Source organism: Stegodyphus dumicola, chromosome 10 (assembly GCF_044657685.1).
Source record: "Stegodyphus dumicola isolate Sdum_Otavi_A_Nest chromosome 10, ASM4465768v1".
Classification (NCBI taxonomy): Eukaryota; Metazoa; Arthropoda; class Arachnida; order Araneae; family Eresidae; genus Stegodyphus; species Stegodyphus dumicola.
In genome coordinates, this window is record NC_140777.1 from 98,962,473 (window position 1) to 98,977,068 (window position 14,596).

The 14,596-nt window shown below is 31.9% G+C and overlaps 1 protein-coding gene across 1 annotated transcript in view; it reads right to left on the minus strand.

The window, feature by feature from the left end:
* Window positions 1–14,332, minus strand: part of Not1 (CCR4-NOT transcription complex subunit 1) — a gene marked incomplete at its 5' end in the record, with an annotated part of 130,106 nt that extends 115,774 nt beyond the window's left edge. Inside the window, 8 exon segments of the mRNA XM_085825142.1 lie at window positions 1,486–1,725; window positions 1,727–1,846; window positions 8,947–9,081; window positions 9,274–9,384; window positions 9,481–9,597; window positions 9,732–9,911; window positions 10,044–10,187; window positions 14,156–14,332. Of these exon segments, the coding sequence (XP_085681268.1) occupies window positions 1,486–1,725; window positions 1,727–1,846; window positions 8,947–9,081; window positions 9,274–9,384; window positions 9,481–9,597; window positions 9,732–9,911; window positions 10,044–10,187; window positions 14,156–14,332 (1,224 nt within the window).
* Between the last annotated feature and the right edge of the window lie 264 nt (window positions 14,333–14,596).

Consider the following 14,596-nt stretch of genomic DNA (forward strand, 5'->3'; position numbering starts at 1 on the left):
ACCAATTTGGTAACAACAAAAAGCCAAATATATTTTTTTGGGGGAGGGGGGGAAAAATCAGACGAAAAAGTGTAAAATTAATACTATAGAGAAAACTGATGTATGTTCTCAGACAATTACATGTGAAAACTCTTACCATGAAAAATTAAAAAGACATTTTTAATTAATTACATAGCTATTTTGCCTTTGCTAAGAACCGTTTTGTAAATTGTACTTTATAGCATTATACCTTCCTTATTTTACAGATTAAAAATATTGTATAATAAGTGGTCAAAATGGAACTTTATAATTTAACAGCAAAGAATAAAAATGCTTTATTTTAATGTAATTACAACATATTATCATTATCTTAATGAAATTTATAAATGTTACAATGTTCTAAAAAAATCATCGAAAAATTCCCAGATCTCGGAATTAAAAAATTTTCTATAGAAATTGATCTTAAAAATTGCCAAAATGTTGATAAGCCACCAAATTTAGAACAATTTAATAAAAGAATTCACATCCCCAAAAGCGAAAAAATGTTTAAAAGCTCTTCACTACAAAAAATGAAATAATTTCGAAATGCTTGTATTGCTCTTCTTGCTCAGAGACTATCCCACTATTTATATTAGGAACAAATTATAACCCATGAACGCATTCACCCATTCAAAAGATAACGATATTTTTCCGCGAATTGCAAAAAATGTTCCTCCAAAATGCTAATTTACACTCAAAATGGCAGAAATTTCAGATAATTAAAATTAAGGACCTTCTGCCGATTTTGGCCGAAATTAAGGACTTTTAAGGACGTATGAACCCTACTAAAAGGTACACGTGAAATGCTCTTATCTTTTGAGGCCACTTATGCAAACATTTGTCCCAGCCTTTCAAACAATGATAAACTGCACTGACAAGTGATAAAGGGAAAAATATGTGTGGCTTAAATGCCTCAGAGTAAATATTCCAGCAAAGAGGGTGGATCCTAAAAGAATGCTACTGTAGAGCCTCTATAACTTGAATGAATTCGTGGAATTAGGACTTAAACGTTTTCTCTTTTTGTAGTCATTTGAAGCCGAGATTTTGAAGTGAAAATCAAAGGCTTAAGTAAATGGCAACACTGGGGAAAAAAAAAACTCTGACGCGCAATACTGTGCATCGGAAATTCTAAAGAATTGCTCTTTTAAATATCTTGTGATATTGCTGTTGAATTGAATTTTTATAATTTAAGTGCGAAGAGCATGATATTTAATAAAGGTAACACATAAAACCTTAAAAAAATTCCCCTTTGGGCATGATATAAAATCTGAAAAATTACAGAATTTTTTTTTTTTTTATTATTTATTCTAGGACGACTGTAAGGGTAGGTTCAGGGACTACGTTTGGTTAGTGAAGCACAGATTAAGAAATGTTGACAATTCAAATAAATGAATATACAATAGGTAAAATCAATTTCTTTTCTGCAAACTATGTCGGGTAAACAGTTAAATGACATATGAAACTTACTTGTGAGTTGATAAGCAGATGCTGATTTAATTGACCAACAGACAAAACATTAATGTCACTATAGGAAAATTGAGGTTGTGGCATTGAAGTCGAAATTGGTGGCAGTTGAGTTGAAGTCAGAGAAACAATAGGAGGGCTACTGCTGATTGGAACATTCTGAATAGTTTCTTCATGCAATACATTATTTGGCATAGGATTAGGAGTAGAGGGTACTACATTTCCTAATGCAGGCTGAGCCGGGTACTTGCATGTTTACAGAGCTTATTACTTGCTGTTCTTTATGCTTAGGTAAAGGTGAAAGTTGTGGCTCAATTTTAAGCAAACGCTCCTGGTCTTTAAGAATATTCCCTGGTTTCAGATCCTGAAAATGATTTGCATTTCATAATAATTTCAGACTTGCGCTAATTTATATTTGAAACATCTAAAAAATTATTGATAATAATTCTGGATACAGTATATCAAAAGTGCAGTCATGAATATACAACTGAAAATAATGATTACCAAAATTATAGAACTCAATTTAATTTAAACTCTCATGAAATTATTTACTAAAAGTATTAGCTAAAAAAAAAACTTTTAAATCCAACAATATAGCAATTTTAAATAGCTTTTCATTGCATTTAAGGAAAATAGTTTCTCCAAAATGCTATTTTAATCATTGATAATTCACTTTCGGAAAGACCAGATAAGACAGAAGTACTTTGTACATCTTAAAAGACTCTGAAAGAACAGGCTTTGGATACATTTGTGCTTTATTTACATGATGTTCATGGAGGCAGATTTATGCAATTACTAATTTTACTCTTTTATTTTCATAACCTGCAATTTTCTAGAATGAATGAATTAAAGATTTCTAGATCATTAAAGAAAATAAAAGAGCAAAATATTTAAAGAAGATACACATCAGAATGGAATCCTCGACACCTTATACAAAATGACATTAAAAAAAAAAAAAAAAAAACTGACGTGAATACAACTTCCTTGTAAGGCCTATTAAATTATACACAATTTTTGCTGTACTTCATTTAAACTTACTTCCTTTAATTACTCTCAAGGCTTGCTGGAAATGGCATAAAAAGCACAAATTTTGAAATTAAATATCCTGGCCAATTTTTGTCACTTGGAAATCAAACTTCTAAGAATTTTATTACTTCATAATGAGTATACAACTTTCCAAAATACAAGTATTAGAATCAGGAGGGCATGTTAAATGTTATTCGCTATTTGTCAAATATTATTAAAAAAAAAAAAAAAAAAAAAAAAAAAAAACTTGACATCACCAAAACATGAATGTTTTCAACATTTAAAACACTTATGCAACTGGAATTAAATGACTATGACCAACAATTGTAACAATAAAGGTTAAGTAAAAAGCTGGATAAGGGAGTGGTAAATATATATATACATTTTGTACTGCTGATTGCAATGAAAAAAGGGAGGTACATAACTAGATGTTACAGCAGTCTCGTACACAAAAACGTCAACATTCTAAGACTAATCGTTTTTAAGTTATGTGAGATACATACACTTGTATATGCATACTGGTGTCACGAAAAAATCCCTTTCGAAACCAATTTAAAATCCATTTTAGTGGAAAAAAACTCTTTGTTCCATATGTACATAGAAATGCCCCCCCCCCCCTACACAAAAAAATTAAATGGATTTGAGAGCAGTCAAAAGGAATATTTCCATTGAAACATGATATCTGAATTTTTTTGCAGTTACAATACTTCCTTTAACTCGAACAAGGAAGTAAAAAGCAGCAGCAGTGGGATTCTGAGCACATCTAATACTACAGATTAACTTTGGATGAGTTTTATACATGCACCATAAGTTACTGTATCCCAAGTCATTTTGCTTGCTTACAGATACAATTTGAATGAAGCTATGACTTTCTTATCATTGTATTCATCACGGCAAAAGAGCTGAGCACAAACTTTAGATCACCTTTTGCCACAAACCTGACAATAACTGCATGGAGAGAGGGTCTACGACAGAGAAGAATTTATGAATGGCTGAAATATTTCCAAGATGGCCAATGGCCTAGAAACCACAGAAAGTGGCAAATATCCTGAGAGGAGCACATCCAGCAAAACTGAGGAAAAAATCACAGATGTTCAGATAGATAAGAAAATCACATTATCAAACATTTGAAAAGTTTAATATTACTTGGAGGACAATTTAGTTAATTTTTACTGATGATTTAGGTATAAGATTCATGTTAAGAAATTTTATTCCAAAACTAGTTTTGATCCTTTAAAAAAAGTTTTAGCTATGCAAGATCTTTTTGACCTTGTTGAGAAGTATTATAACATTTTGAAAATGGTTATGATAAGTGATCTGTCACATGTATGATTATGAGCCTGAAACCAAGACTATATTTTCACAGTTGGAAGGCTCAATCTCTTCAACACCCAAGAAGATAGCAATGAGTTGAAGCAATGTGAAAATACTGTTGAGAGTTTTCTTTAACTACCAAAGCACAGCTCATCATAAATATTTTTCAAATGCATATGAATATTTTGCAAATTCTTCATACAAAACATATATCTGTTTGATGTATGTTTTGGGCGTAACATTTACGAATTTAATTTTGTTAATGTATCAGTCATCATCTGTATACTCGATATCTGTCATATTAGAATATGCCCTAAGTTGCTGTTTTTCTAGAAAGTCCACTTAATTAATTATTAATTGGAAATTCAGTTTATCCTTCATGATTAATGTTAACTTGGCACTGGCCAAGTCTGTTGTGTGAAGAATAAGGTTTAATCATAGATTTTTGTTTTTCTTTGGGGTGGGATTGATTCATGGATAAGTCTGTAATATTACTGATGTACAGTGGTGGCCAAAATTGTGGACACTTTTGCAAATTTTTATGTTTTCGAACTTTGTATGCTTATACAAAATGTTACGTTTCGCAAAATGCAAACTTGTATATATCATTTTAAAGAGAATTTATTACTGAATTTAATACAAAACACAAAATTCAATTATTTGCAATACAAAAAAGTTATATGTACTTTAATAGAAATAAAAAACACAGTTATGAAGTGGTCTGTAATGTCTAGCTTTCCTGGATAATCACTGTTCTTGTTCTGGGAACCAACCAAATGTTAGTAACTGCCAGTAGAAGCTGACATCATGTTTACACTTGAAACAATTCATTATTTTGCTTTGTTCTGTAGAAGGAGGACCTGTTTCTTATACACTGCAATTACATTTTTGTAAAAATTTTTAATATTTAGTCAAGAAGCAATGACATCAAATAAAAGAGTAGATTGGACACCTAGAAAGAGATGTAATATTATTGTGTTACGACAAAGTGGTCTTTCCTATGCTGAAATTGCAAGACAGGTGGGTGGTTCAGTGACTACATCTGGAGTCCGAAAGTTTTGTTTACGATATCAGTAGACAAATTCAATAAAAAACAAAGAAGGAAAAGGGCGAAAAAGGTGCACCACATCTATTGGTGACAGAAGAATAAAAAGACTATATCTCCAAGACAGAAAAATGTCATCAGCAGCCATCAGAAGTGATCTGAATGATGCTGGTGTTTCTGTCAGTTCAAGAACAATCAGGAGAAGATTAACAGATGTTGGACTGAGAGGTAGAATTCCACGAAAGAAGCCTTATCTTAATTTTCAGCAATGAAAAAAAAAAAAAAAGACTACAGTGGGCAAAGGAACACATTAATTGGACAGATGATCAGTAGTCACAAGTTATATGGAGTGATGAAACTAAGATATCGCTATTCGGTAGTGATGGGCGAAAATATGTAAGACGTAGAATAGGAGAAGAGTTACATCCTGACTGCATTCAAGCAACTGTGAAGAACCCAGTTAGTGTTATGATTTGGTCATGCATGTCAGCAGATGGTATTGGTCACCTTCATGTCATCGATGGGACACTGAATGCAGGAAAATACATTGACACTATTCTAGAACCAAAACTTCTACCTTCCAACAGAGATCTCTTTCCCAAGAATGCTTCGTTTATTTTTCAGCAGGATTCTGCTCCTTGCCACATGACCAAAATATCGAAAGAGTGGTTTCGTGCAAAGAGCATTAAATTGTTGTCATGGCCAGGAAACAGTCCTGACCTCAATCCTATGGAAAATTTGTGGCACCGTTTGAAAATTCTTGTCCGAATGAGGCGCCCATCAAATAAATGAGAACTAATTGAGGCTATAATTGTTTCCTGGCATCATGTAATAACGAAAGAAGAGCTTAAAACTCTTGTCTGCTCAATGAAACGTCGACGTGAAGCTGTAATAAAAAAAAAAAAAAAAAAGGGTATCCTACTAAGTACTGATAACTCGCTGCAATCATCACTATCTAATGTATATCGATAACTATTATCGTTTAACTTTTTTTTGTATTGCAAATAATTGAATTTTGTGTTTTGTATTGAATTCAGTAATAAATTCTCTTTAAAATGATATATACAAGTTTGCATTTTGTGAAACGTAATGTTTTCTATAAGCATACAAAGTTCAAAAACATAAAAACTTCCAAAAGTGTCTAAAATTTTGGCCACCACTGTATGTGCATTGTCAGAGTCTTAAGAGTTGTATGTGAAGGAATATCAGTGGCTTTATTTGACCTGCATTTGGAAACAGGTTTGTGCACACTGTGTCGCAGAATATAGCGATTTTCTGAATGTTTTAATTTGTCCAGTATTTCAAGAGCTAATTTGAACATAAATTGTATGTCTTGATAGTCTTTCTAGATTGCACGACCATTTTTCATACATGATTAACAGATCCAAAAAATAGAAGAAGAAAAAAAAAAAAAATTGCAGTTTGCCTTCAAGGCCTTGCATTTTGCTTGACATTTTGTTGCTGTTATTTAGTTTTCAGATCTTTATGTAATCTACTCGTATAAAGCGTATGAATTAATCATGATGAAGAGGACGAGAGGGTTTGGCACTCGTCAAGGCTTTTTATGCATCTTGCAGTTGCAGTATGACATTTTCTGAGCCTCATCCCAATTTAAATTGAGAATGCCTGGGGATTTTGCTTAATATTGTGATATATAAGTGTTGCTGCTACTTTTTGTATAGACATACTTGAAACTAAATGGTATTGTCATTGTAGAATAGATCCCACCTTTTGTTTGGCACATCATAATCATCATTGGTTTTTGTGCCAAAAAACTCACTCACTCATTATAGAATAGACACTCTTCACCTTGCATTCCTAGTTTTTTCTAAAAAACAGCACTGCTTAAATTCTGCAACATTTAACTATCGTACTACTTAGTTAATGTCTGGCATTTGGAAAATATTCATGATGAGCTCTGCTTTGGTAGTTAAAGAAAATTGTCAACAGTATTTTCACATTGCTTAACTCACTGTATCTTCTTGGTGTTGAAGAGGTTGAGCGTTCCAACTGTGAAAATGTAGTCTTGGTTACAAAATAACATTTCAATAAATTCATTACTCTGGGGAATAAAGCACTACATTGGTATATATTATTTTTATTTATTAGTTAAAGTTATATACTTCCTTAACTATTGATGTAACACTGAATTTTTTTTTTCACAGAAAACAAAAGTCTGTAGTACAGTAACACTTTCTTGCTTAACAAATAATGCTCAAGGTAGTAAAGTTATTCTTTATTTCTCAGATCAAATCTAAATTACTTAAGTAAGAATATTGTTTCTCTTATAGCTTCAATCAAAGATATATTAGCATTTGGTATAACACTTCTTTTAATCCGGTGTTACTCGAACTTATTGTACGTACGCAAGTACTCGCATCAGGCCTACGAGGCCCGTCTTTTAATTTATATTTTACTCTTACATTTCTCCCATACTGTCGACTGTTACATTTCTCCCAGAATTTTACTTTTATATTAACCTTTTGACGACTTCAACTGATGAATTATTTACACGATACGGGCCTTGGGGCTGATGTAAAGAAAGTTCTTGCATCAACAAGAGCGAAAATTTTTATTCTGTACCTAACTGGCTTTTTTGGCATGTACTGTCGAAATGAACAGCATCCTCTAAATAGTTTGAGTTTATCGTCAATTGTAACATATGATCCAGCTGTGTAAAACTCCTGACAATTATGCACGAATGAGCCACACATACCTTATTGGGGCAAGTTTATTCCAATTGCATGTTTCTAACATCGTCAAATCTCATGCATCTTATAAAAAACAAAAAAAGATTATGAGACATGGTCCTATGAAATATTTCTATTCACATTCCATCAGTGCGCCATAAATCTCTCACATACACATGGGATTATTTATGTATACCACATAAATATAGTAATCCAATAAAGGCTTTTAATTTCAGAAAGTTTTTTTTTGCATCACATTCTTTCTGAAAGCTGTCACTGATAGTGTCAATATATATATTTGTACAGGTGACAATTATATTCAAGATATTTTCATCCAGTAATAAACTTCAAGACTCATGAGGATAAGTTACGTTTTTTGCCACTCCAACATTTCCAGGCAACTTCGGAATAATATTTTGCAATAAAGTTCGAACACTTTGATGAAATTTTGTTTTTTTCCAAATTATCTTTCCATCTTTTCCAATAACACATTCAACTGAATTAGAATCAGTAGCGTCCTTTTCATCAGACTCTATTTCTTCTTCAGACGATGTATTATGCTCACTAAATCTTTCATTGCAATCAGACAATAAATCATCACCTTCAATACATTCGTCCCATCAGTCGATATTTCATCTACAAAGTATGTAATCGTTCCATTTCTTCATCGTACGTTAATCTGCAAGCCATGTTGTGCTACGAACTCAGTGCACTTCAAACTCGAAATTAGAAACATGTTTACTCGTGCTGGGCCTAAGCGACCCGAAAAATGGCTTTTTGTCCAAACAGAATAAAACAAAATTCCGGAATTCCGTCTTTTGTGTCAAAGGTCACCTTACACTCAGCTAGACCGGGTGTGGTCCATTTCAGTATTAAGGTATAGGGTTTACATAGCTTTAACAAACTGATTGGGCTTTGGAAGCCCGGCGCGAGTAACTTCGGGTTAGTAACAAAAGATAAGCATAATGAATGAAATCTTCCAGTTTTCTGTATTTGTTATTATATACAATACCATACCAATAATGTAATAAGTACAGAAAATTAACATACAGAGACATGAACAGAAAATTAACATTCAGACATTAATCTATATGACAGAAGAGAAATATAGCGAGTGAAATTTTCCAGTTTTAAGTATTTGTTATAATATACAATACCACACCAAGAATGTGTTAAGTACAGAAAATTAACACGTAGACACATATAGATATAAAATAATCTATATGATATAAAATTAATGGAAGTCTAATATATACTTATAACTGACTGTCCAACAATCAATTCTGTATGAATAAATATAAACATTAAGTACATCCAGCATTAAAAAAATGTCAACATTTTTAAATACTTAAATTTTTAATATATAGTGCATATGGGAATTGGACTCACATTTATGTCAATACTTAAGGTTTTACACAGAACTTCTATTTCAAATTTCAGATTCAATTTCAAATCTTGCTCTTGATGTAATTCACCTAATACATTCATTATTCCCATAGTCCAAGGATTGGGAGGTTTGAATACCTAAAAAAATCAAGAATCAAAAGCACTACTTTTTGAAAAAAAAATTTATGTTTTAGCACACACATAAGCAATATTAAAAAAATTACATCATGAAGAGCAAAATTGATAAACATGACATGATAATTTTTAAAATTTTTATAAGATAAAATATTGCAATTTATATATGTACTTTATAGGAATTTGTATACATACTTTACTTTTTGCACAAGATTCTAAAACTTTAGCAACAAATGGAACGACATATAACAGTTCTTGCTGGCCATTATGGTATGCTTCAATCAAAAGCGACTTGACATCAATATCCTAAAATAAAGGTATAAAAATTGTATAATCAAGCACTATACACTTATTTCAGTTAAATACATTAATATATAAAAAACAAGTGAAAATAAAAATTACTATTTGCAAAATTGGCTTGCATTTAGCAAGTGTCAGCATTCCCAACCAATGCCCTAAATTCTTAAGCAGAGATCGGTCAGAAAAATTTGCAATTCCCTTATCACTTCGGAGTAACACCTAGAAAAAATTAAAATTTCATCAAAATGAGAATGAAGAAATCAAATTTAATCAAAACAAAATGCAAAATATTTAAATTAAAAGTATAATAAGATGAATTTCTGATGACAACATTTAGCTAACTCTAAGCTTACCTTAATGTTGCGAAAAGTTTCTCTTATTACCAATTTTGTAAGATCACACAACTTTAGTGTATCTAAAAAATTTGAATATAAAGAGTGGAAGTTCGGTTCTATTGAAGCTCTCTTCATGACTAGGTATTGTGAAGCCCAAGGCCAATATTCTTCTTTTACAATTTCTCTAAATTCATCAGTCTACATCAAAAATAAAATGAATATATATATTATCTTCAGTTTAATAATAAGTACAAATCAATGTCTTGGCTAGAATTACAAATCACTACATATGCCATTTATCACACAAAGGAAAGACAGCCTGATGCTTACCTTTTGGACCAAGTTTGCCTGAGATAAATTATTTACAATGAATGCTACTTTATCTTGCACAGACTCTGGAGGTACAACAAGTTTTTCATCCTTTTCTGTAGCCACCAAAAGTGTATCTATGTTTGTAGCATTTGCGATGGAAGGCTGAAAAAATATATAACGCGGATTAGCCATTAAGTATAAATGCAAACAAATTCATTTAATATCAAACTTGAAAGTATTTACATTAAAAATAGGAACCAGATTCACCAGGGGGGAAAAAAACCATTGCTGGTAAAACCAGTAACCACCTAAGAAAAATGTACCTAAAATTACTTTTGCAGTAAAAGGTTCACTTAACCTTCCAGAGGGTGCATGTGTGTGTGATATACACTAGATATTAACTTCGCATTTGTTTCATGGGCCAGAGGGCGCTATGACCGCATGTCCTTGGCTATTCTCTCCTCTTCATTCGTCCTTCTTTCAGAATAGAAAAAAAAAAAAAAAAAAAAAAAAATAGAATTAACTTTTACACCCTTTAACATATTCCCCCCTATCTACACACCAGTGCATATATGCCTTCCATTGTTCAAAGCAATGCTGTAGGTCATCCATTGTCACCCTCTTCAATAACTATATATATATATATATATATATATATATATAATATATAAAGTGGGTACATTAGGCAAGAGATAAATAGCGCTAATAGCTGCTATTTAGCATATCAAATTTGTATGATCTTGTTTTTGCTTTTCATCTCTTCAACAGACTAAAAATATGTACCTTTCAACACACTTTTCACTTCTGAGAAAGATAAAAGTGACAAGGAGCCGGATCTGGTGAATATGGAGGATGTTTGAGCATAGGAATGCACCTATCTGCCAAAAACTCTTTCACAGATAAGACATTGTGGGCTGGCATGTTGTCCTGATGTAGAATCCATGCATCATTCTTTCACAAATCTGGTCTTTTTCTTCCTTACTCTCTATCAAATTGATTAGGACTTCTCTGTAGTATTTCTAATTAACAGTTTTACCCTCAAAGCATACATTCAGTCATAATACCCCTCATACAGGGGGGGGGAATATTAGCATTGCCTTCAGTTTTTGACTTGGGTCAATCGTGCTTTTTTCATTCTTGGCAATGTAGTTTTTCAGTGCACTGACTGATGCTTTGTTTCTGGGTCTCACTGGAAGATCCATGTTTATGCATCACATGTGATGATACATGTGAGCAAATCCAGTTTTTCGTTGAGTCATTCCATGACATCAGAGCAAATGTTCTTTCATTTGCCTCTGTGTTCCTAACAGAGGTTTTTCGGAAACATTTTTGCGCAAACTTTTGTGATATTTATAATTCAGCATGCGAAATTTGTCTTCCTGTCTCTTTTTTATATTTACCATGTCTACAATCATCTTAATGCCCACACGTAAATCTTCCATAAATTTTCTGAATATTTGCTTCAGTTCTGAAACTTGCAGATTGGCTGGAACATTCATCATCTTCAACCTCTTCCGAATCTTCCGAAAACTGTTTGAGCCATTCAAAAACTTGTGCATTTGACACAGCATTATCGCTAAACACATCCTTTACCACATGAAAATATTCCATTGACGACTTTTTAAATTTCATCATGATCATGGCACTACTACGGAACAACAGCTTAAAAACCCACGGCTCAAACGCAAATTAAAGCAGACAGAAAGACAAAACAAAAGGTGGACCCTCCAAGGCACAAGGTCAATTGCATTTCAATACAAACTTTCCCTATGCGACTATGCAATAGGAGGTGTGCAGTATTATTATACAACTGCCTCACCTCATATTTTGAAGTAACTGCTGGAAGTAAGGAATACGGTAATACCCAAAAACTTTTAAATAGTCAGTTCTATTTATAACAAACTACAAAAACATATAAAGATGCAAATTTTAGATTTAAACAATTGGTATCTGTTAAAAACTTAAAAAAAAAAAAAAAAAAAAAAAAAAGCTAATCGCTTGAACTTTTGAAATCTGTATAATAATTGAGGTTACTTAGTGGAAGAAATCCAGAACTGGGATTGTTACATAAAGTTGCCAAAAGTATAGGATCTTACTATTCAAAATATTCTCTAACTACAATTCAGACAGACAAATTAAGAAGCCGCTTATCAGGAAATACAATATGCTCAATCTAATTTAATGACCACTTTATCACACTGACGGCAGTGTGTTGATGACTACATTAATTGTCCATTGTTCTTTTCGTGAAGCGGTGCTTGAATTAGCGATCCATTGCGTGCAGCACCAAATAATAAAAGTAAAAAAAAAAAACTTAAATGTTTCTGATTTTAGATTACATCCAAAGGGGCATTTTTTAATATTTTGTGTCTTACCATTATTTATTAAATATCATGTTCTACGCACTCAAACCATAAAATCCAGTTCAACAGCAATGTCGCAAAATAATTTTAAAAATGAGCGTATCTTTAGAATTTCCGATACACAGTCTCATGCACTGGAGATAATTTTTCTTTTTTCCGTACTGTGTTGCCATTGCTCACTCTGAAATCATCGAGTTTGTTAATAAAAAATTTGTTGAAGAGTTACAAAATATGAAATTGATAATACAGTCAAAAGTCTTTAATCCGGACTTCGGAGATTCCGGATTATCGGTTTCCCGGATTACAGAGCATCAATTTAAATCTGGTAAGATGGCATCCAGAAATTTTAAAATTAAAAATATGAAACCGTAATTTATGATAAAGAGCAATTATGATCTAAAGGGTATCAAAATTTACAAAAAAAAAAAAGCTTAATATTTATTTGTTTACTTCATTAAACATTTCTTTCAATGCGCAGATGCATAAAGCATACATTACGCATAGTCGAAATTAGAAAATTGCAATCAGAAAACTATTTGATGTGTATTCGTGATATTTATAATGACGAGGAATTTGATTTAAATCATATCAACGACAGTGTATATCGAGATGAAATACTACATTTAGGAAGGAATTATAAGCTGAATAAAATAAAAACATCTGCCCTGAAGATAAGGATAGTGCTGACAGATCAACTTCCAGTTCATTGCAATCATGCGTAAACACATATGTGCATGCACAGAAAGGTTGTAGCTTTGAGGTCCGGATTAAAGACTTTTTACTGTAAATCAAATTTCAAATTCAAATTAGGGCTTCCATGCGTCCATATTCTATGGAAGATTATGTTATTCGAATTATGATTGCTTTAAGTACCCTTGTTTCATCACAATGCATCACATACATTCATGCAGATTCTTTATTATTTAATTTCTTTAAATATAATACAGAGCTCTAATATTTTGGTGACAACAATTTGAAAAGTGATTTTTCGTTTAATAGTTTTCAACGCAAAATACCAAAACGAGATTAATAGTCTTTGAGGGCAAATTGCCCCTTTGAAATAAAAATTATAAAATTGCATATTTTATAATATAATAATTGTATCTTTTTATATACAACCATGACCAATCAGTAAGTCATGCCGTCCCACTGAGCCACGCATGACCCACTGGTGGGTCATGCCGACATCAACATGTTAACTCTATTCACCAACATTGTTTGGTTTTCAAGCCATCAACTTGTAAATCTTGCGTTTATACATAGGGAATATGCATCTACATGACTTAAAAAAAAAAAAAAAAAAAAAAAAAAGCAGCATATTATAAAAAAAATTGGGAAGGGGTGCAATTGCTTATTCAGCGAAAAAGAAAAATCTTTAAGAGCACATCACTCACAGTAAGTACTACTCTTTTGGCATTTTTAAATAAAAATACAGTCCAGATGCATTTACTTTTTCCTGATACCTTACTATTTCAATTTTAAATGTTTTATAAAGAATTTTTAAGTTTAACTTATTATGTTGGTATATATAACCAAATAAGTTCATTCAATTCTTTTAACAGTTTTTTTTAGAAATTAAAACAATTTAGTCTTAATACACACACACACACACATACCAAAAAAAAAAAAAAATTTTCCCACAATACATATGGATTTTTTGGGGGAATGGGGTGTCAGCCAAAACACAATAAATTCATATTCATTTGAGGAAAAACTTTACACCAAATTCAAATACAGAAACATTTATCTTAAAGAAATAAATTATACCTTTCCTGTCACTGTAGTCTTAGTTGAAACAGTTGTAACTGTAACTGTTACAGTGGTTGCAGATGTGAGTGGTAAACTTGGAGTCTGGGTTAAGGAAGGAAAAGCTGAAGCAACACTTTGTATAATTGGGCCTTGAAGACGATTTGGAGGCTCCTGAGATCTAGCACCATATTCTATATACTATAAAAGTACTAAGTTAAAAAATTTTCTTGCAAAGCCAAATTAAATTTATATAAAACACTAGCAGCTTCGCTGCCAGCCTTCGTCTGGCTTTTAAATGTACCGGAAAAATGGCTGAAGGGAACAACCAAACGTTAAATTTAAAAACTGTGTAGAATTTTACTCTGCAGAACAACTTTATAAAAAAGTTATTACGTATAACAAAATTACAATGAAATAAGCAATATCCCTTAATGCAAATATTAATTATCCTAATAAATA